The sequence below is a fragment of the Terrapene carolina genome, unplaced genomic scaffold (genome assembly GCF_002925995.2).
Source record: "Terrapene carolina triunguis isolate 2854851 unplaced genomic scaffold, T_m_triunguis-2.0 Scaffold42, whole genome shotgun sequence".
In the NCBI taxonomy this organism is placed as follows: Eukaryota; Metazoa; Chordata; order Testudines; family Emydidae; genus Terrapene; species Terrapene triunguis.
In genome coordinates this window covers 45,629,928-45,652,309 of record NW_020664393.1, presented here as the reverse complement: position 1 = coordinate 45,652,309, position 22,382 = coordinate 45,629,928, and the positions used below count along the sequence as shown (strand labels likewise).

Below are 22,382 nucleotides of genomic sequence, written 5' to 3'. Positions count from 1 at the left end.
GCCAAAGTGAGCAGAGATGCCTCGTACTTGTGTGAACAGTGCAGATAACTTCTGCTATGTTTGTGGTGAAGTGACTTTTGCATCACAAAAGCGCAGTATAACCACTATGGTTAAGAAAGCCTATCACCTTTATTTTGGTTGCAAAATTGGAGATCAGGACAAGAGGTGGGCCCCACACATATGCTGCAACACTTGTGCAACAAATCTTCGCCAGTGGTTGAACAGGAAAAGGAAAGCTATGCCTTTTGCAGTGCCAATGATTTGGAGAGAGCCAACAGATCATACCAGCAATTGTTACTTCTGCATGGTGCCTCCAGTTGGGAAAGGTATGTCAAAGAAGAAAAAGTGGACTGTGCATTATCCAAACATTCCATCAGCTATACGCCCAGTACCCCACGGAGAAGGACTGCCGGTTCCTGATGCACCAGAATCATTCTCACTTGAGTCAGACAAGGAAGAGGAAGAGAATGAAACTTCTGGTCCTGAACCATCAATGTCACAGGACCCACATTTTCTCCCATCCTCCTCCTCTGAATCACACCTCATAACACAAGGTGAACTGAATGACCTTGTCAGGGATTTGGAACTACCCAAGAGTAAGGCAGAGCTGTTGGGCTCCAGACTACAGCAGTGGAATCTCCTGGCAGGTGATGTTAGGGTTTCCATGTTCCGTGACCGTCAAAAGGATCTTGTCCCATTCTTCTTCATGGAAGGTGATCTTGTAGCCTGCAACAACATTGATGGTGTGATGGCAGCCCTCAACATCGTTCACGATCCAGTTGAGTGGAGACTGTTCATTGATTCATCGAAGACGAGTCTTAAAGCTGTTTTACTGCATAATGGCAATGTTTTGCCATCAATTCCAGTTGGTCATGCAGTCAATATGAAGGAAACCTATGACAACATGAAACAACTTTTGAGGTGCATAAACTATGACAAACATCAGTGGCAGCTTTGTGGCAATTTGAAGGTTGTTGCTCTCTTGCTTGGTCTGCAGACTGGATACACAAAGTACTTCTGTTTTCTCTGCGAATGGGATAGTCGTGCAAGAGATTCCCACTAAGTCAAGAAAGATTGGCCACTCCGACAGTCATTGGAGCCTGGGAGGAAAAGTGTTCGGCATCCACCACTTGTTGAATCAAGGAAGATTTTGTTACCACCCTTACACATCAAGCTGGGTCTGATGAAGAACTTTGTCAAGGCCATTGACAAAACACAAGCAGCTTTCAAGTACCTCCGTGGAAAATTTCCAAGGTTAAGTGAAGCTAAGATAAAGGAAGGTGTCTTTGTTGGTCCTCAGATTCGTGAACTTCTTTGAGATGATGCATTTGACCATGCACTGCGTGGCAAGGAAAAGACGGTATGGAAAGCCTTCCAGTTAGTGGCAATAAGTTTTCTCAGAAACAACAAGGCAGACAACTACAGGTTGTTGGTGGAAAACCTCCTCAAGGCATACAAAAGCCTTGTTGCAACATGTCACTAAAGATACATTTTTTGCACTCTCATCTAGATTTTTTTCCACTGAACTGTGGAGCAGTGAGCGACGAGCACAGCGAGCGATTTCACCAGGATATTGCAACAATGGAGAAACGCTATCAGGGCAAATGGAGCCCATCAATGCTTGCAGACTATTGCTGGACAGTGACAAGAGATGCTCCATTTAATGAATACAAGAGACAAGCCAAGAAGCGCCGAGTAGACACTGAATAGGACTAAACTATGTACAGAATAGTTTTTTGCCTTTTGTTTCATAATAAATTTTATTTATATAACCCTTTTGCTGAGTTTTAAAGTGTTACATAAACAGGACAGGTGAAATATTATCATGTAAAGCAACCATAAACACATGAAAAGACCTAGGTTTACAATTTATGATTAAAACTCTACTATCTACACAATATACATAGACATAAAATGTAAAAACTTAAATATCTTAGAAACAGTAGCCAATCAGTTGTTTTAATTGTCATATTTGAATTCAGCACATCAAAATACATAATAAATAGCACATTTTATCTCTGAAGCAGACGACTTCTCAAAAATTGTAGACCAGTGTATCCTGGGACTGACATGGCTACAACAACACAGGACACAAGGCATTATTGACATTTCTGCAGGCTCTAGCAGGGGTGTATAGTTTAGAGTGGCTCTGTTTATTTATTTCTGAGAAATCTGTCATTGAGCAATAGATCTTCTACTCCAAGAATTATTTTACATATGGGTTCCACAGGGATTCTCCTTTGTTCAATTTGCATATGAGGGGAGATTAGCTCATTCTAAAAAAAAAAATCTTCCTTGCATTAATATACTTTTCAGAATAAAGTACAAAACTGATTCTGAAAGACTGTGTGGTCTACAGGTGGAGTACAGGATTGAAGGCAGATGTACTACCTCTCCCTCCGACCTCAACACAGGGAACAGGATGGTGTGAAGTTCATGGGGTGTAGCAGGGCTCTCTTCCATCAAACATTGACTGGTATATGGGTCCCAGAGAAACCCATAGGATGCTCTAAATTATGTAGGTTTTGGAATCAGGACCAGCACAATCCACAGAAACAGGGAACCGTAATTAGATCCTGGACACATACACACCCTTCCCTGATTCTCCCCCCACACCCACCACACAAAGCAGAGCTTGAATGTGGGAGAGTTTTCCCATATGTAAAAGGGATATTAATACATACATACCTTGCAGAGTCGCTGTGACAATAAGTTAATTAGCATTGTACAAAAACCTGAACATTTAAATTGCTACAGAATTACTTGGTATAAATGTCATGTACTACAGAATTATTGTCCATTCCCTGAGATAGTTGACTAACAGATTCTTTTCACCTCCCTCTATGTTTCTTCACACTGCACAGGAAACCCTTGCTATATGCTTCCCCATCTTCTTAAACAGCCTCCTTGCTTCCACCAGGTTTCTGACTCCTAACCCTCATGGTAATTGAATATCACATCCTGCTTCTCCCAGCTTCCCCATACTCAGTCACTCTCTGTGACTTCGCTTTTGTATTCTTCTTCATCCATGCCTGGCCTTTATGTACAGGTCTTCTCTATCTGATTAGTTTAACCTACATATTATATCTGTATTTGCTTGTGTAGATTATCATTAGCAGTAAAGCTTTTTGTGGTATTTTTGTATGAAAGGTATTATATAAAAATGTGTTGTAATGAATGTATGAAATGGACCGAAATAGTGCAATCCTCAGACTTTATTCAACAGCATAAAGCAAAACAATGTAAACATATTCCCTTTCAGAAATTACTTAAGTAACAACAATATCCTCAACTATTCTGTAAACAGTATATGCAATGTTTCCCCAGATCCTAACTCCCGAATGAACCCATGAGTCAAACGTGGGTCATCATCCACTTAAAGGATCAACTATATAGCTACTATGAGAATATATCTTTGACTTTTGTAAATATATATATGTTGCACCTTGCTTTGAGAGTGTTGATTTACAAACAAATTACATCTCATTTCTAAAATACTTAACAGTGTAAACAAATGTGTTATTCAAGAAATTCTCAGTTTGCATCAGTTGATTTCAACCAGTGGTAGTCAATCTTATTTATTTGCTTTCAATTTATCAGCAGAAATGTCAGGAAAACAAAATAGTCTCATCTACAGTTATTACAGAAATGGAGTAAATAAAAAACACTACAAATACAAATATACTATCAAAAAGCATGATATTTGGTAAACAAGAAAGTTCCTTACCCTTACAGCTATGCCTTTCATCACCTCCACTCCATGTTCCATTAGATCTGCACTGTATGAGTCTTTGACCCCCTAAATAATAGCCAGGACTGCAGCTCAGCATTACTTGACCTCCATACTCATTCAATGACCCAGATATCAGTCTCCAGATGACATGCTCTGAGAGCAGAGTCTCAATGCTGAGGCAAGTTGCAGCTGTGAAGAATGGAAATTTGTATATTAGCACTTTTCCCTCACATTACTTCACAAAAAATGACTCAAGGTCTTATTGACAGGAGGCTTTCCATGTGAAATGAAGCATGCTGTGAACATTTTAAAAATACAAGTTCCAGCAAAGATCAACAGACATTGCACAATACAAAGGGATTTTAGTAGTTTATAGTACATTGCAATTTAGATACAATAGAACAATTATATAGTTATATACAGTTACATTTTCTAAGATAAAGATGATCTATTTAAATTTAATTAATCATAGAATCATAGACTTTAAGGTCAGAAGGGACCATGATGATCATCTAGTCTGACCTCCTGCACAATGCAGGCTACAGAATCTCACCCACCCACTGCTGTATCAAACCTGTGTCTGAGCCATTGAAGTCCTCAAATCATGGTTAACGGAAAAATCAAACTATAGACTACAGTGGGTATATAAGGAATCGCAGACAATGATGAAATACTTAATAGTCAATGGGGAATCGTCTCAGGATATAGCCTTTTGTTATCTAATGCAAAAGACAGTCCAGTTGTATCAACAATGTCTGATAAATGTAACATTTTTAAAAAATGTTTCATTTCACTGCACATGACATTTACTGGGTTCTAACTGGATTCTTTCAGGTGCATCCTATAAACACACTGTAGTGAAGAGAGTTAAATATTCAATCCTAATTACCTGGAAATTGATGTACTGTAAGTACACCGTAGCAATTATGACATTACAAATTGGAGCAATTGCCATTAAAAAAAAATCGACATTTGACACACCACAGTGATGTCAGTACTGCAGCTTCTCACATTCCAAGTTTGGGAAGATAGTGTACTTACTGTAAGTAATGGAGAATATCAGTGTTACGTTTTTCATGGTACTCATGCAAGTTATAACTGAATTTTGTGTGAACTGTCATAGGAACCAGGCATTTTATAGTGTAGTTGGAGATAATTTCTCGGCCTGCTGTTGACTTATTTATTAAAGTTCAAAGATAAAGTTCACAGAATATTTATTTGGTTGGTATGAACATTATTCAAAAAATGTGTCCTAAATATAAAAGTTGATTACTTTTTAATCTGATTTAATTTTATTAAAATATTTGGGAATATGTACAGATCTTAAAGAAAAGACAAGAAACTCTCATAAATTCAATATCCTATATTCTGAATTTCAAAATTACATTACTATAGAAAAATAGGATTCAAACTTACTAGTGAGTGCCCTTGTCACACTGTGACTATAGGAAGAGGCAATAGTCACCAACATTTTTGAAAAGAAACATTTATCCTCCTGACCCCCCGTCCCACCAAAAAAAAAATGAAATACAGCTAAGAAAACAATGCAAAATACAAAAATCTTGCCTTTGAATCTGGCCATAGAAATTAAGATATATGCCAAAGGTCCTGTTTTAGCAATCATCATATCTGATCATCTACAAAATCCACTTAGGCCATTGCATTACTATTACTAGTTCATATAAAGGCCATAAGGATCTAAAACAAATACAGTATATGTAAGAAAACAAAAATTGTGCTAAAAAAATAAAACGGTAACTAAACATAAAAGTGTCTGATTCTTATTTAAACTAAGGCCGCTTTACTCCAGCCTGACAGTGTTAATGAGCCATAAAGTGATTATAAATTACATTTACTCCCACTTTTAGGCTACTTTCCATTGCCAGGGTGATGTAAAGTAGTCTTAGTGCAAATGGGAATTTAGCCCTGAAGTGTTTGGTGCATAGAAACAATGAGAGAAAGAGAAGAGGGTTAGTGAAATTCCTGGACTGTGATTCAAAAATAATGTATTTTTTAAATTTAAATTTCCTCTGGTTTGTACTTATTTTTAACTATTTAGAATATTTTAGTAATTTGTGATTATAAGTATGTCTTTTCCAGTACTTCATGCACCCATGGTATAGACTCAATCATTACAAAATACAGAACTGACACTGCTGGAGGCCTATGTGGGAAAGATGCAATAGTTTCTGAGCTGGGAAAATTACCCAAAGGGTATGTGATTGGCAAATATGAGGCTATACTTCCAAACAGGGATGACATGTAGATATCCCAGATCTTTTTCAGTTTAATCCAAATGTGGTTACCAAATTGTAAAGTAAAGTTGAAGCGTCCATATTTTGAGATAAGTTAGGGTTCCCTGCCCCCATTACAGTATTTCACATTTTTGGAAGCAGTTGCTCAGTTTAGGTGATCACTTCCTACTTGCTAACACCATTTTAGCTGCTAGTAATTTTTTTTTTGTTTGTCTCACAGCAGCTCAAGGTGTTTCCAGATAAAAAAATCAGATGCTGAGAAAAAGTGGTTATTTGCTTATTAGTAAATGATAAATTATTAAATGACCAAAAGATTTAACTCTTCAATATAAAATCATGTAGGTCTATCATATGATATACATTATTTTAAATAAATATTCAGTAACTTTCTAGATCTACCATAAGCCTAATTTTCATCACTGCCTCTTTCAAGTAATGGTTTTAGAGAGAAATATGGTTCTTTCAAAGATGAAAGGGAGCCTCTTATTTAGCTTAATCATCACCAGTAAAGAGATTCAAGCTCAACCACAGGGGATATTTTAAACCATTTTAGAGATAAGAGGTTCACCTATTTCAACCTTATGGAAATGTGCTCCCAAAATAATTTCTCTTAATCTGACAGATTTTAGTAGGACACTTTGTTGACAGTTCAGATATACAAAACTCACCTCCATTCTAACGGCAAACATACTTTTCTACATCACTTTTACATTTTGCCACGACACAATACAATTTCCACATGAAACCAAATATGTTATTGCCAGAGTACAAGATATGCTCTCTCTAATTCATGGCTATATGTAAGTGTAACTGACTCTAAAATGCTGCTTGAGGTATTGTAGTTTTTAATTTTACAGTGAATGATTCTGATTCATTAGTTTCCACTTCATTCAGGAGATAAAAAATAAACTAACAGTTGCTTTATTTAACTCACCCAGGTTTTCTGGGTAGTACCATAATGAATTAGACTTCTCAGTCTTCCCTTTGTGAAGTACAGAGACTACAGACATTTGTCATTTACACAGATGAAACTATTTGCATCAGAGATTATTTCAACTTCATCCAGATGTAAAGAAACAGCTGTCTTCTTTCAACGTTGATTTGTTTTTATGAAGTAATGTGTGAGTAAGCACTGCTTGTTACTAAGTCTAGTTCAGTAAATGTAATTACATATCTAAAAGTAAGATTAGGTGTCATTTCAGCAAAATGATTTCATCTACATATACTAATATCCATGTATACACACAAATGCAGGGAAATCATTTTGAACTATAACCACCATAAAAAAGCACTGAGAAATGGAGCTACCGTAGCATTATAAAATATGTTTGTCTCTAAATACTCACCCCTGCACATAAGGTGATACTGACAAAAAAAGTAGTAGTATACCAAATTGAGCTGCAAAACCAACATATTTCTGGAATCTTTAAAAAGGACATTAATCATGCTGCTTTAGCTGTATTAGGCCCCAATCCTTCCAAGATTTATATATGTGCTTAATTTTATATACTGTTAGTAGTTCCACTGAAGTTAATGGGAAGACTCACAACGCATAAATTAGGCATGCTCACAAGTTTGGAAGGACTGGGGACTTGATTTGTTTTTAGCTTTGTGGTCTTCAGTTAGGTTTTTAAAATAAGATATTTACAAACCTGTATTTTAATAAGGTTATTGATTTAATCTCCTCTTTAGGAAGCACTAGAAATAGTATAAACTAGTTTGTCTAAAGAGCTTAATTTGCATATTTCCCCTATAAAGCAATTTTGCCATCTTTAAGGCCTTATAACAAATCCACTTTTAAGTTATTTAACTTTGCCATGGCTTAATTAAACTATTTACTCATATTGTGTGACATGGATTTTCAGCACAAGCTCCAGATGCATTCCTGATGCCTTCAATCCCAGAGGTACCTTCATCATTTCCATTAGTTGGAACAGGGTTCCTATTGGCAGCTGTAAAGACCCCTAAATATTTTTTGTTTTTCAAAGAAGCCACATTTGACCATTGGGAATCTAAAGTCTATAAGGAACAAAGGCTCAAGAGTCACATCCATCAAAATGCACTCCCCAATGCACCTCATTCATGTCTGGAGCGATGGGAGTTTGGAGAATATAATCTCTTCTGACACTGCTGCAGAGGGGAAGCAGAGTTTCCCTCCTTCCCACCTGCTTTGAGAAAGCACAACTCCTGAACACCCTTCTGCAAAGGGTTTGTAATTATGAATAGCCCTTGGTAATTTCTTGTTCCTGCCTCTCATCCTGTGCAACAATCACAATCTGGCCCTTTGAGATCTTCATGGCAGACTGATTTTTCCTTTTCAGTTGAGTTCTTTTGATGGCTGTCAGCCGTTGCTTGCCTTGACATAAGTGACAAGAGTATTCCAAGTTCTATGCCAGTGTTCCCTTACACATGGTGGGTGCTCTAAGCAGTAACCTATATGCCTGTATGCATTTTCATTACTTTTTCAAGAAATAATTTTGATAAATGCACTGAGTGTATAATGAGAAAAATCACTAGTTATAAGAGCTAGATATTATTATTATGTGCAAGTGTAATGGTATGAGATACTTGGCTGCTATCCCTGTAATTAGTTTCCTCTGATTAAAAGAAATGGAAAGTGCAGCTTACCATGCATTGTCCTTGATTAATAAAATGCCAATACAATGACGATGCATCATCTAACTACATTAACAGTTTTTTTGTCATTTATAATACAATAGATGCTTTATTTTAGATCTTATTTGTGCCTCAGGGCAGCAATTCATTCAATTAAATTATTGTTCAGAATGATAATGAAAAATAGAAATGATGTTTCTTCCAGAATAAATTGCTACACATGTATCACATGAGAGCAGTAGCCACTACTGTCTAAACCATCATATTAGCTTAGAATTCTAGAACTATCAAGCATGTTTCAAAAAGAAATCTGTAGTATGTAGATTTGTGTAAAGTTATCAGTTTGGCCCAAACCACTGCTTAAAATGTTTGAAATGAGGAAATGAGCATGCAGACTTGGAGGAGTTGTTCTTAAATATTAAAGAACAAGAACAAAGAAACCATGAAAAAGAACAATACAATTATTTATCTACAAGGTTTATTTTTTTTTCAAGTAACCTTTAAAATTCTGGTATATTACAAACTAGGTTATATTTCCATATCCATCGTCATGGGAAGGAACCATGAAAGGAAAAACAAATAGGGACTGAGTTTAACATTTTATTTTAATGGAGTAATACACTTGATTGTATTTATATTTATCTAGATAAATAGATATAAAATCAACAATCACATATACTCTTTATAATATAATATGTATTATAATATAATATGTATAATATAATATGTATTATAACATAATATGTAAAAGGCCATAGCTTTCTGATGATATATTGTATAAAGCAATGGTACTTAACCTTGGAGAGTTAGTAAGACACTTTTCAATCTACTGTAGTTCCAGAGAGCTAGCGAATAAGTGTACTGTGACATCCTTTCATTGTACCATGATGTCTGAGTTGTGACCCAGAAGTTTCAACAACTCAGCAGTTTTAGTTTATTGACATCTTCTCAAGAGAAACATCACAGTGAAATATCATAAAATGTGATGTTGATTATTTTGTGGCACAATGTCATTTCATGACACAATATTTTTGGTCAGATCCTTGAGTGTGGTCCAAAAGTAGAGTGCAAGTTGGGGATGGTGCACAAAGTTTAAAGCTGTCGTTTGCACTCCCCTGATCCTGGTGCTACTCCGTGCATAGCTGTTCTCTTTGCACCTTGTTAAAGCAGCCTCAGGGCAGCCTGCTCCCATGGAAGAAAAAGACAACATTTCTATTCATTTCAGTGGAATGAATATTTGCAATTTTGTGCAGTAAGCAGCCAGCAAAGTTCTAAACTATGATAACTGTGCTATTTATCATTTTCATAAGATTTTAAAATTACACTCTGCAGTTTTCTAGGGAGTTAAGAACCTCATCTTAAAAACTTCTTGGACCAGATCCTTTCCTTGTTCATGCCCCTTTATGTTGCTTTAACAATACAAAGATGATGGAGAAGTGCCTCTTTAAAAGGACAGATGAGGATTGCCCTGGGGTGGGTACAACTGGCTGTATGCCATTACACATCCCCTAACAAGTGTAGAGAATACTCCTGGGAAGGCCATAGCTGGAAGGAATCACTGCCAGAATATACTGTGAGCTGGAGACCCTTAGCCAATGGAGACTGTTCTAGCTTACAAAATTTAGGGAAGCCCTCAGAGCATTCTGGGTTATGAGGGGATTTGGTAGCAGCCTGAAGTAGTCTGCTCTAAATTATGTTGGGAACTAAAGCAGAACATGGGTTCTGTGCCAACCAGAGCTTAGCTGGACCAGGCATGTGCCCCTTTTCCTGAAATATAATTAAATAATATCTGCAAGTGACAAAGTATTAATGGGAAAACCATTTGAAGTTTGGATTGTAAAAAATGTAATTGGAGAAATTCATCCCCATCACATATCTCATATGAGAAATATGATGCCCTGGTGAAATGCTGAAGATATATATTCCACTTTCCTAAAAGATTAAAGAAAATAAATTTATATTTGAACGCAAATCACTCCTCTCATTCTTTAGTCTTTTAGGGGGAAAATGGCATACTTATTCCCAGTCATTACAATAATACAATAGTGTGTACTTTGAATAAATGGTAAGAATAAATAGTCAGTTTTTAGAATGGAGAGAGGTAAATAGTGGTGTCCCCCAGGGGTCTGTACTGGGCCCAGTCCTATTTAACATATTCATAAATTATCTGGGGGAAAGGGGTAAACAATGAGGGGGCAAAATTTGAAGATGATACAAAACTATTCAAGATAGTTAGTTCCCAGGCTGACTGAGAAGAGCTACAAAAGGATCTCTCAAAACTGGGTGACTGGGCAACAAAATGGCAGATGAAATTCAATGTTGATAAATGCAAAGTAATGAACATTGGAAAACATAATCCAAACTATACATATAAAATGATGGGGTCTAAATTAGCAGTTACTACTCAAGAAAGAGATCCTGGAGTCATTGTGGATAGTTCTCTGAAAATATCCACTCAATGTCCAGTGGCAGTCAAAAAAGTCATAACACAAGAACTAGGGGCCACCAAATGAAATTAATAGGCAGCAGGGAGTATTTTTTCACACAAGACACAGTCAACCTGTGGAATTCCTTGCTAGAGGATGTTGTGAAGGCCAAGATTATAACAGGGTTCAAAAAAGAACTAGATACGTTCATGGAGGATAGATCCATCCGTGGCTATTAGCCAAGATGGGCAGGGATGGTGTCCCTAGCCTCTGTTTGCCAGAAGCTGGGAATGGGCGACAGGGGATGGATCACTTTATGATTACCTGTTCTGTTCATTCCCTCTGGGGCACCTGGCATTGGTGACTGTCGGCAGACAGGATACTGGGCTAGATGGACCTTTGGTCTGACCCAGTATGGCCATTCTTATGTTCTTATGAATAGTTCTTTTTTGACTCACTAAAGCTGAAACCATGTATTCCTCACAGCAATCTCCCCTATATTCCAGAACATAATGCATAATTACATTTCTCACTGATTCATGCCAGATCTGATGCCAGTTTACAATTTCTGTAGCTTGCTGTTATCATGCAGCACCATCCAATTTTCTATTCTTGACATGTCATGGGACATTTCACACCTTCTATTTCATTCCAGTCTTAAAGAGAGCTATGACAGACACCCCCCAGAGTGTTTATAACAAAAGTGAAATAACAACACTTAAGTTTCAAGTATGCTTTGGTGCCCTCAATACAGTTCATAATATGAGGCTTGATTGCTACTGAGGGAGGGCTGTAAAGTGTAGACAGCCATTCTGATATGCAGAAAGGTTGGCATCAATGCCGTTTACAAAAAAAAACAACCACCCACAGGACTGGGGAGACAGCTACAAGCTCCAAAAGAAAAAACACCCATTAGAGATGGTAGCTAGTGGCTGTTTAAAGCCATTTTTGAAATCATCATTCTACGTGTCTCAATATATCTTCTGCACAGGGTCAAGGTGGGAGATGTTATACACAGGGTAGCTGATAAGTTTAGATTTGGGTGGAAAACAGAAGATAGAAGCAAAGGGGGATATGGCTGGTGCCAAGATTGGGGCTCAAGATCTGCAACATTTGCCTAAAAACATTCTTCCAATCTTTATCCATTAGTGATATATAGTGTATGGGGAAATGAAGTATATTTTATACAGCTGCAGTCAAGGACCTTGAGATTTCTGGATGCTCAGCTCCATGGCAGGGATCCTGGATGTCCTAAGAGCCCTATATCTAACTGATGGTAATCTCTCAGGGAGCCTGGAAGCCCCGAGAATCATGATTTGAGCCGGGGCTCTTCCAGTCTTACTGCCATAGAGATCCTGGGATGAGCTCCCAGGATCTGTGGCACTAGGACAGCCCCAATATGTGGAATCCCTAGGGCTGGTGACAGCAGAACTCCAGACCTGTGGGCCTGCTGTCAATCCCAGGGAGCATAGTTAATTACACAAACACCATGTGGTGATGTTTCTGAAATGAATTTTTTTCGGGTTTTCCATTTTGGTGAGCAAACCAAAAACATTCGGTTTCAGTTTCAACTGAACTAATTTTTGTCAGATTTTTTGGTTTTAGTTCTCAAACCAAAAAAATCAATTATTCACTCAGCTCTGCTGTTAATAAGATTTAAACTCAAGGTTTAAATGCAGTGCTTCCTGGTTTGACTCTGCAAAATGCTTTTCTGGAAAATTCCTAAAGGACTTCAGTAAAGAGTTAAACTGAGGGGCAGGAAAGGGAGTATAACAGTAACAGTACATAATTTGACCTATTTCCCAGGTACATTTGTATTCAATAATGTACTTGTTTGTGCTATACATTCATTACCATCTGTGTAATTCTTTATGGCCTGAAATGATCACAGTTTAGACCCCAAACTTGCAAAATAATCTGTCTGATCCCTGCAACCTGCACACTTTTCTACCTGCACAATTGCACACACTTTAATAGGACTCTGCACTGGCAGAAGAGTGTGCTTTAGGATCAAAGGATAAAGCTTTAAGATCATGTTTGTTCTTTCATCAGTTTTGTGATATTCATCTTTGCTTTAACATACAGATATCAGATACTTAGGGCCCAATCCTTCAAACATATGCATGCTTAACACAGTTCTTCTACTGAAGACAATGGAACTTTCAGGGTAAGAAAGTTAAGCGTTTGCATAAGTGTTTGCAGGATTGGGACTTTAGCCATTTCTTTTCTAACTAATGCAAATCTATTTTTTTCCTAGCCTCTGTAAATATGTTTAACCTAGGAGAGCCTTCATTATTCTTGTTTGCTAAGAACTCGTCTGCATGGGGAAACTGCTTGGACTAGTTATTCCAGAGTAGTTCCCCATGTAGATATTATTCCAGACAAAAAGTCACTTTATTCAATAATAATTAGTGCACTTCCAAAGCAGAGTAATATCATTTTTATTCCAGAAGAGACTACCCACATTAATGATACTCCAATTTCCCCTAACTGACATATATTTGTAGCCCTCATACACAAACATTAAAATGTACAGAGTCTTGTATTCTCAATCAGTGTTCACATCTCACTCCCCGTCAGTACCTGGCCTGAGCTGGGGAAGCTAATGATCCAACCAGCGGACCAAATTCGGTGATGAATCCTGGTCACGTGCCACCTGAGGCATGTTGTGCATATGCTAATAAGATTCTCAAAGCAAGAATTTTGGCTGAGATTAATATAAGAAACTATATAATTACTTTCTAATTAGAATTTTGTATATCACACCTTTAGATGCACATGATATTCCCTATTATACTACCTGCACAGTTATTTGTTTCATCTTCAATTAACCTTATACAATAACTGACCAAAATGTCAGTCTAAGTAAAACTAAGTGAGATCTCATTCAGAGGGACAAATTATATTATACACAATTAAAAATACTGGGACCTGGATAGAGCTGGTCACAAATTTTCCAACAGAATGTGCTCCCATGGGGAAATACTGATTTGTTGAATATGTTATGTCCGAATTTCAAGACATTTTCAATTTGAAAAAAAAACACGTCATGAAATATTTTGATCATGTCAGAGTGTTCCAATTAAACATGTTTTAAACAGAATGTTTTGCCTTTTTTCCCCAAAACAACTTTTCATTTAAAAATGTTTTATTTTATATTATCAAAACATTTTGGGGGGATAAAATGTAAATGTTTCATTCCAATTCGATCAACCCAAAACAAAATCAGAATTTTTGTTTCATGGGAAATTTTGAAAATGCATGATTTGTTCTGTGTTGGAATGGAAAAAACCCCCCCACAAAACCTATGCAATTTAACACAAAACAGAAACTGGTTCCCATCCAGCAATAGCCCTTGAATATTTTTTCATGAATAAGGACTACACAATTCAGAGACTGATGCAGCCAAAAGATTATTAAATTATCTAACTTCAGTATAGCGTAACTTTTATTTGTGATCAATGAGTCAGAAGTCAACACAATTTAGATATTTGTGGATGCTATCCTTTGCTGAAGTTAATGATGTAACCAGACAGTATTATATTTAATTCACCTGTAATTTGTTAAGCAGAGGAAATTGAACTCTTGATGTAACTTTTAACTCTTGATACAACTATTTCCAGAACAGTGATAACAAAGCATAAAGGGCTCAATCCTGTGAAGTGATGAGCATAACCTTTTAGGGTTTATATATTGTCAACTCCTATTGAGTTTAAGGGGTGTATATTTGTGTATTAAGGAAGACAATCTATATGAATATGAAATCTAGATACATTGTAGAAGATCTACTGTACATATGAAGAATACAATGTTTTTATAACACCTAGCTATAGAAATGTCCATTCTTCAGGATATGCTATCTTATGACTTTAGTGGTCGCTACACAAATTTTCAGTCAGATTGTAAAACTATTTCCTTGGCAGAAATCTGCACATCAGTATTATTGTACACCAACTCTTAATCTAATTGATATCCGTGTTCAAAATTTGAATTGCCTGTTATTGGAAGCCTGGGGGCAATTTCTTCAAACTTGGAAATGTCTGGTTTGCAGTAAAATAAAACAAAACAATAAAATCAATCAATCAATAAACCCAGACATATGTATTAAGGACTCCTAAAATGTCATCACAATATGTCTTACATCAATATAAATGTTCATATCAGCACTCTTTTCTTTTGTGCTGAAAAATAAATTAAACTGCCAAGCCTACATAATTATCATTTCCTCTCTTTGGAAATGATATTTGCTTCAGCAAATAATAAAAACTAACATTTTCAAAGGTATTTGAACATTTACTGAGAGACTGCCTTAAGAGAAAACCTGGGGAGCCTATATCAGTGGAAAAATAATCTGAGTTGGCAGAAAGGAGTCAGAGGTTATACATTCTATATGCTGAATTATTATTTAATAGTCCACAGAGATAGCAGGCCCCAACGGGAGAAGATGGCTAGCCTAGTGGTCATGGTGATAGCCTACAATTCAGAAGATTTGGGTTCAATTCTATGTTGCATGAAAGACTTCCTCCTTGGTGTGATTTAAAATAAGTTATGTGGTCCCTCTATGCTTCAACTCTCCATCTGTCAAACTGAGGATTGTATTACTTCCTTACCTCACAGAGGAGTTGTGAGGCTAAATATATTAAAGATTGTGAGGTGCTTTGAGATACTACAAAAAAGTACTAATCAAAGTTTTCCTTTAGTCATTAGCAATCATTTTTGCTAATCAGTTATAAATAAAACATAATGCAAATGCCATATTTGCTAATATTTCAATATAGCAGGAGGGAGAGATTGTCTCATTCAATGTAACTGAGTGAGATTTGGGGGGCATAGATCAGTGTACATGTCGCGCTCCCCGTCACTAACCGAACTGGGCTGGGGAAGCTAATGATCCTAATGATCCAAAAAGCCGACCCAATCTGGTGATGAAACCTGGTCACGTCACCTGAGGCACATTGCGCATGTGCTGAGAAGAAGTGAGATTTTATTTAATATTTTTCTTTGTAGCTTGTCAGAGCAAGAATCAGGATTTGTATTTCCATGGTGGCAGACAATTTAAAATCGAGTTGACAAAAGCTATTATAAAGAATAAAAAGTTTCCCAAAGTTGTGGGGTTTTTGTTTCTGCTTTTTTCAGTCTTAGGGCTCGTTTACATGGAGACACTCACAGGAAAGTGGCACCAGTGGAGCAGGCTGTTTGGCCTGGCTGGCCTGACCCATCAATGGACGACTACGAAGGGAGGCCGGGCTGACGTACGACTTGCTGCTGTTCCTAGACCGGGAGGAGTGGTGGTGCCGGGAGCGGTGCCGACCATGAGACCGTTATCCCGACATGGAGGAATAGTACCGCGGGCAGAAGCTGCTCTGCAATCGGCTCTGGCGGGCGGATCCACGCCAGCGATGTGCCAGCGATTGACGCCCGGGGCTGCAGGAACGGTGCTGTGGTGGGGTCCTGGAGCGAGACGACGAATAGGAACGGCGTTGATGTTCGTGTCGTGACTGGCTATGATAGCCCCTCTGAGACGAGGACCTTCAGCGGCATCTGCCTCAGTCCCATCGGTGTCAGCTCCTCGAGGCGGAGCGATGCCTGGAGTCTCTATCAGACGGAACCCAGCCAGACAACCTGGTCGGGGTCGACAGCGACCTGCGTGGACTACGCACGGGATGGACGCTGAGTGGCGAATGGCATCAGGAACAATCCCTCGACTGTGACCAGTACCGAGTCAGGGGCGACTGCGGAGATCCCAGCGGCGGCTTGACTCTGGACCACGGGGCCAACATTGGCGGTGCTCCTGGTACCGGCATGGACATAACGTCCTGGGCCGCTTGCAGGGCCTCTGGCATGGAGGGCATCTGGACATCTGGGAAAGCCTGCTCCGAATGGGCCGGGCTCCTCTGCTCACCCTGAGTTGGAGGCCTAGAGGTTGATGGGGACCGAAGACTGCCCAACATGGGTCTAGCCTCTTCCCCAGTCTTGCTCCGGTGCTGCAGTGGCGAAGGCCTCTTCTTAGCCTTCTTGGCATGCCCCGCAGATGGGAAGCGGTGCCGACTGGTAGATAGTGCCTGGGGGTCACTGTGCACCGGCACTGTGGTACCTGGTGCCGACTCGGAGCGGCACCCCGGAGTCAGGGTCAATGCCGACTCCATCAGGATGGCCCGGAGCCTAATGTCTCTCTTCCTCTTGGTCTGAGGCTTGAACTGCCGGCAAGAAGGAACCGAGAGTGGGAGGAGCGTGCAGCGCCCATTATACCGCACCATGGAGGTGCCACTCCAGGGGTCACTAGGGGCGCTCCCCTAGGGGAAAAACTTCCGACAGCAGTGCACGTGGCGAGCACGCACACCTATTGTGGAATACACATAAGCAATCACTCGAAGAAGAACTGGTTTTATTAAGTACAGAGAATTTCTCTCAAATTGGCTGAAACTTTCCAAATGAAAAAAACTCCAAGTGTGACCATTGTATTATTAATATCTCCACATTAAACTTATTTGTATGGTAGAAGCTGATATTATCTGGTGAACTTTTATAATTTTAAGATACAAGTTTAAACTTTTCTTACCACAAATAAAAACCATCCCCAGGTATGGTAATTAACTCAGTATTTTCAGTTCCCAAGTGGAAAAAAAAAGAAAAAAAAGAAGGAGAGAGAGAGAGACCAAAACACCCTGCACAACAGCTGGTGTTCTTGTTTCTATCAGTTTGATTTTTCATGCTGGAATATGTCCTCTGAACTTTGTTTACTGTCATCTGGAAGAAAGATATGCTATTTAATATGCAATATTTATGCTTCTCTTTAACAAATGGCACTGAAGTCAGTAAATTAGTTCATACTCTTTTCTGAATAGTGTCTGTCAGGTCTTTTTATTCTTTCTGTAAAGCATGTAGGATATTTTGGGTGTTGTAAAAATAAAGTAAAACATTCAGTTTACTTTTATTTAGCCTTAATGTTATTAACTGTACTACAGCATTTATAGTTTTCAACATATACCTAGAACTTCCCAAACTTTTTCATAGTTTTGACCACACCTTAATGGAAATATGATGTTTTGATGAACGTGAACGTGACAGTGAAAGTAGACAGACAGACTGACTTTGCACAGGATTCTAAAACACCATTCCTCTTTACTTAACATAAGAGATACACAGATCTAGACAAAATAATTTAAAAAATGAATATACATTTCCCAGCCTCAGTTTCCTCACCAGTCTAAAGAGTTCTTCAGGCATAAGTCAGAATCCATAGTGGACTCTAAGATCCTTTCACATCCCTGTCCTCCTGCACATGGTTTCTCATCCAGAACAAGGAATCTCTGAACTCTTCTGCCTCTCTCCTTCTCTATAATAGTTGCCAAGAGACTCATTTATAGCCTCCAGCCACCTTTGTCACATGATCTCCTGATAAGGTTCAACAGGGGACCCCATCAGGTGGCTTCATTGCCAGCTAACCTCTTTTCCTTGGTAAACCAGCCTGGTAGGAGCCAGCCTTTTGTCTCAAAGTGTTTCCATCTGAATAGGTGGACATTTAAGGTCTAATGACTGACTATTGTCCCTGATCCAGTAGGTATATGCTACAGCCCTGTCAGCAAATAGTGGATTCCATATCCACAGAGACATTCCATGATACATCAATTTCAAAACATCATTATATCAACCAGAATGTATACGTTGTACATAGACAGATTCCCCAAACTGTTATAATTTTGCCCCGCTCTAGCTGGGAGCAAATCTCATGATAGATACCTATAGCCCAGAAAAAAATCTCACCCTATTAAAACTGGCCAAGATAATAAGTGGAACTCTGAGTTAGAGGGATTATGGTGGGCAGGTATATCCAGAGACACAGAGAACTGGAAGGATTCTCAGGCTTAAAGAAGAGTTGATTTTACTAATCTCTGTAGCACCAACTTTTGGATGCAATCTGAGTCCACCAGGAAGGTTATTTTCCCTTTTACCCACATAAACATGGTACAGTCTCTGGGACCCTCAGATTCTCTGACTTTAGCCAGATCACATATTTCCCCATTGTCACACTCTGTCATTGGAAAGAGGTGGGCTTTTTTGTTTGTTTGTTTGAATATTCTACAAGTAAAATAGACAAAAGAAGGAGCTGAAGAGTTCTCACTAGATTCTGGATGAGCATTCTTTTTGGCTCCCCCTTTGGAATATTTAAGTTTCTTCAATTTCTACCAGTAATTCCTTTGTCCATGAACTGACTGCTTCTCAGATCTAGGTTGCCCTGGTTGTCTCTCCAATGGCTTAGCCTTCACGTTTATTCTATCTGCTACCTAGCCTCTGCCCAGCATGTAGAGGTAATGTTGGTGCATCCAAATCTCCACCCTCCCTCCTATCTAGATTATCTGAAAACTGCTTTAGAATGATTAAATCTATCAGTTCTCCTACTGTGTATGAGAAAAGTCATTTAGTCTAATAGTCAATTTCCTCCTTTATACCTCAATTATAAAACATTGCACTGCTCTCAACACCACAATGAGTAGGTGGCTTTCTGATTCTGCTTAAAATCCCCACACTTTGTTTAGGGCTGAGAACATACCCCCGATCAATATAATACACATTGCAGCCCAAAACTTCACACCAGGTATTGCGGTTCCTGATGTTCTTCCTGGATAATTGTTCACAGCCTGGACTCTAGGATGGTGTTAATGATATGCATGCAATCAGCTCTCAGCAAGAATACCACCTGTGAATGGGATAGATTGGCAGGAAATCTCTGCCAGTCTGTAACACCGACTTCTCTGACCCAAGTCCAGGATCTTCAACAGGACATAAAATATCAAAACAATTTTAAAAGGTGGAAACAGAAAAAGAAATATCTTTCATCCACCTGATGATTTATGACATGCTCTCCATTCTTGGATCTTCCTTCACAGCAAAGAGACAGAGACCAAAGAAGATGTCACAATCAATTCAGATGGATCAGAGATTTTATTTTAAAAATCTCTCTAGTCATAAGTATTTGTAAAGCACATTTCACATTTATTGTGGAAGTTAAAAAGAGCCTTATGTCTTTGAAAAATGCTGTGTTGAAAAAAAATGTCTTACAGTATGACCAGCAGAGGGCAACAATAGAGACACTTCCTGACCTCCTCAGGAAAGATTTCACAGTCTTGAGGCTGCTCTGCCTTCTGTTCCTTTGATTCTTTGTTTTGTATAAAGTAAATGTTGCCTGCTTTTGTGGGAGGAAGGAAAGGTAGCCTTTGCGATAGCACCATGGGCCTAGTCCATTGAGGACCCTATAAATCATATCTCAGTAGTGCTTCACCTGTGTCCTAGGGACATTCGTTGCTTTCTAAGTTCTACATTGAGCATGACCATTTTAAGAAAGAATTGTATTTGATTATGAATTGAAAATTCATCCCTAAGCCACATCTTGTGATTTTTAAACTGAACTGTTTGAATCAGCTGCATTTTTATTGGGAAGAGGTAGGGAGTATTGTTCCCCAGCTGCCTCCTAGTGCTTCCCCTGCAGCCCTAGGAACAAATCAAAGGAGGTCAGAGTGCTCTGAGCAGCTGCTGTCCTTTTCCTGCTGCAGCTGTTTAGCAGACCCCCACTGGCTGCCTAATGCACTGCAGAGGATGGAGGAGCAAGTAACTCTGCCTACTACTCCATTACCTGGTTCACTACAGGCTGTGACAGCTCCAGGGAAAGATGGACAAGGTCTTGATTTCCTCTGTCTCAGCCTTGGAGAGTGTTTAGCAATGGATTGCACCTCTCACACAAACAGCTACAAAGGGCAGTCAGAGTAGGAGAAAGAGAAGCTGAGAACTAACAGTTATAGTTCCCTGATATCTTGCCTCCGTCTACGGGCTGTTCTAACTTGTGCTAGCTGGTGTATGGTCCCTAAAGGCCATCCAGTAGCTGAGGGTAGTTGGATCACTGCACACTCCAGTCATTCTCCATCCATGCCACCTGCACCAGGTATAGAGAGCAGGGAGACATAAGAACTCTATTTTAGCTCTAGACCTTCTTGGGTCTGCACTGCAATAGGGGAATCTCAAGCATGAGACTTGTTGGCTAGGTTCCATTCCCTTTCTGCTCTCTGAGCAGCACAAAGAAGCGTAACAGAACAGATAATTTGTCCCACAGAATTGACAGTGGCCCCTTGACCTTTTTGAAATAACATGTTCATCTCTTAGGCTGAGAAGGTTGGAAACCACTGCAAAATTAGAACCTCAAATTGATAGTGCATAGGAAGCCAATAGAAACTGAGGAACATGGGCATTATATGCTCCCTTGTATTAAGCACCCTCAGAACCGGGTGACACATAAATCCACTCCCATTCTACATGCGATCTCATTGGATAAATGTTTGCTTATTATGACCCAAGTCACATAAAATGACTTTCTTTAAAACAGTATTTTGTAAAATGTCTATGCTTGAATCCCTGAGGTTCAGCATAACTCAATAATCAAAATGTTATGAGTATTTTATTCTCAGTCGAGAATTTCATACAATGTAAAATCAAAGCAGCTCTAAGAGGAAGAGGTGCAGAAGTTATCTTAGAAGGCAGCGTCTGGGAAAAATCAATTTTATCAGAACTAAAGAACACAGAAGGCTGCTGCTGATCGGGCATCTGAAAATAAAAAAGCTCACCTTCAAACTGTATTCCCCAAACACACTAAAATATATAATTTATTCATTTTAACCCTTTCTAAAGTTTTGACAAACATTTTCTGGTGTACTTTATTCTCTTCATGCACAGCTTTTAACACAGTATATGCTGCTACAATAAATTTCCCATCTGTAATACTTCTTGGAAACTGGTTGACTCAAACTAATGGAATATATCAAATACAGTTTTTCACCTCTATGTCTTTGGTTCATATCTGACCTAGGTCGGTAGCAATCATAGCTAGTTTATTTCTTTGATGCTATTTGGTGGCTCATGTGAAATGAACTGGTTTGTTGCCTGTTATCCACATTACATAAAACACTACTATAATTGACACATTTGCAGGCAATTTCATGAGAGAGGCTACTCAGCCGCATTTCTATCATTAGCATTTAAGGTACATCAGGTATGCTGTAATAGTTCAGCCTCAGGCACTTTCACAGATATGTTGTCAAGTTGTGGACATCTGAGTGAATTTGTATATTTAATGCATATAGTCAATGGAAGCCTTTTTCAACTCAATAGCTTGAAAAAGGAGAATAATGAAAAAAATGCTTTTTTTGTCACTTTCTACCTCCATAGAGCTTACTTAAGCAAAACAATTATTAAATAACTTAAAATACAATTTAAAAGTGATTAAAACTCAGAGTATTTAAAGAAACCCACACTTGTACAATAGCACAGACTGGGTGACACACTGCTGTCAATGAATCTAAACTC

General features: G+C 38.6%; 1 protein-coding gene across 1 annotated transcript in view; it reads right to left on the bottom strand.

The window, feature by feature from the left end:
• The window catches only part of CSMD1 (CUB and Sushi multiple domains 1), a 1,543,069-nt gene that overhangs the window by 61,113 nt on the left and 1,459,574 nt on the right, over positions 1-22,382 (bottom strand). Inside the window, exon 51 of the mRNA XM_029912248.1 lies at positions 3,728-3,922. Within this exon, the coding sequence (XP_029768108.1) occupies positions 3,728-3,922 (195 nt within the window). The remainder of the gene's footprint in view (positions 1-3,727; positions 3,923-22,382) is intronic.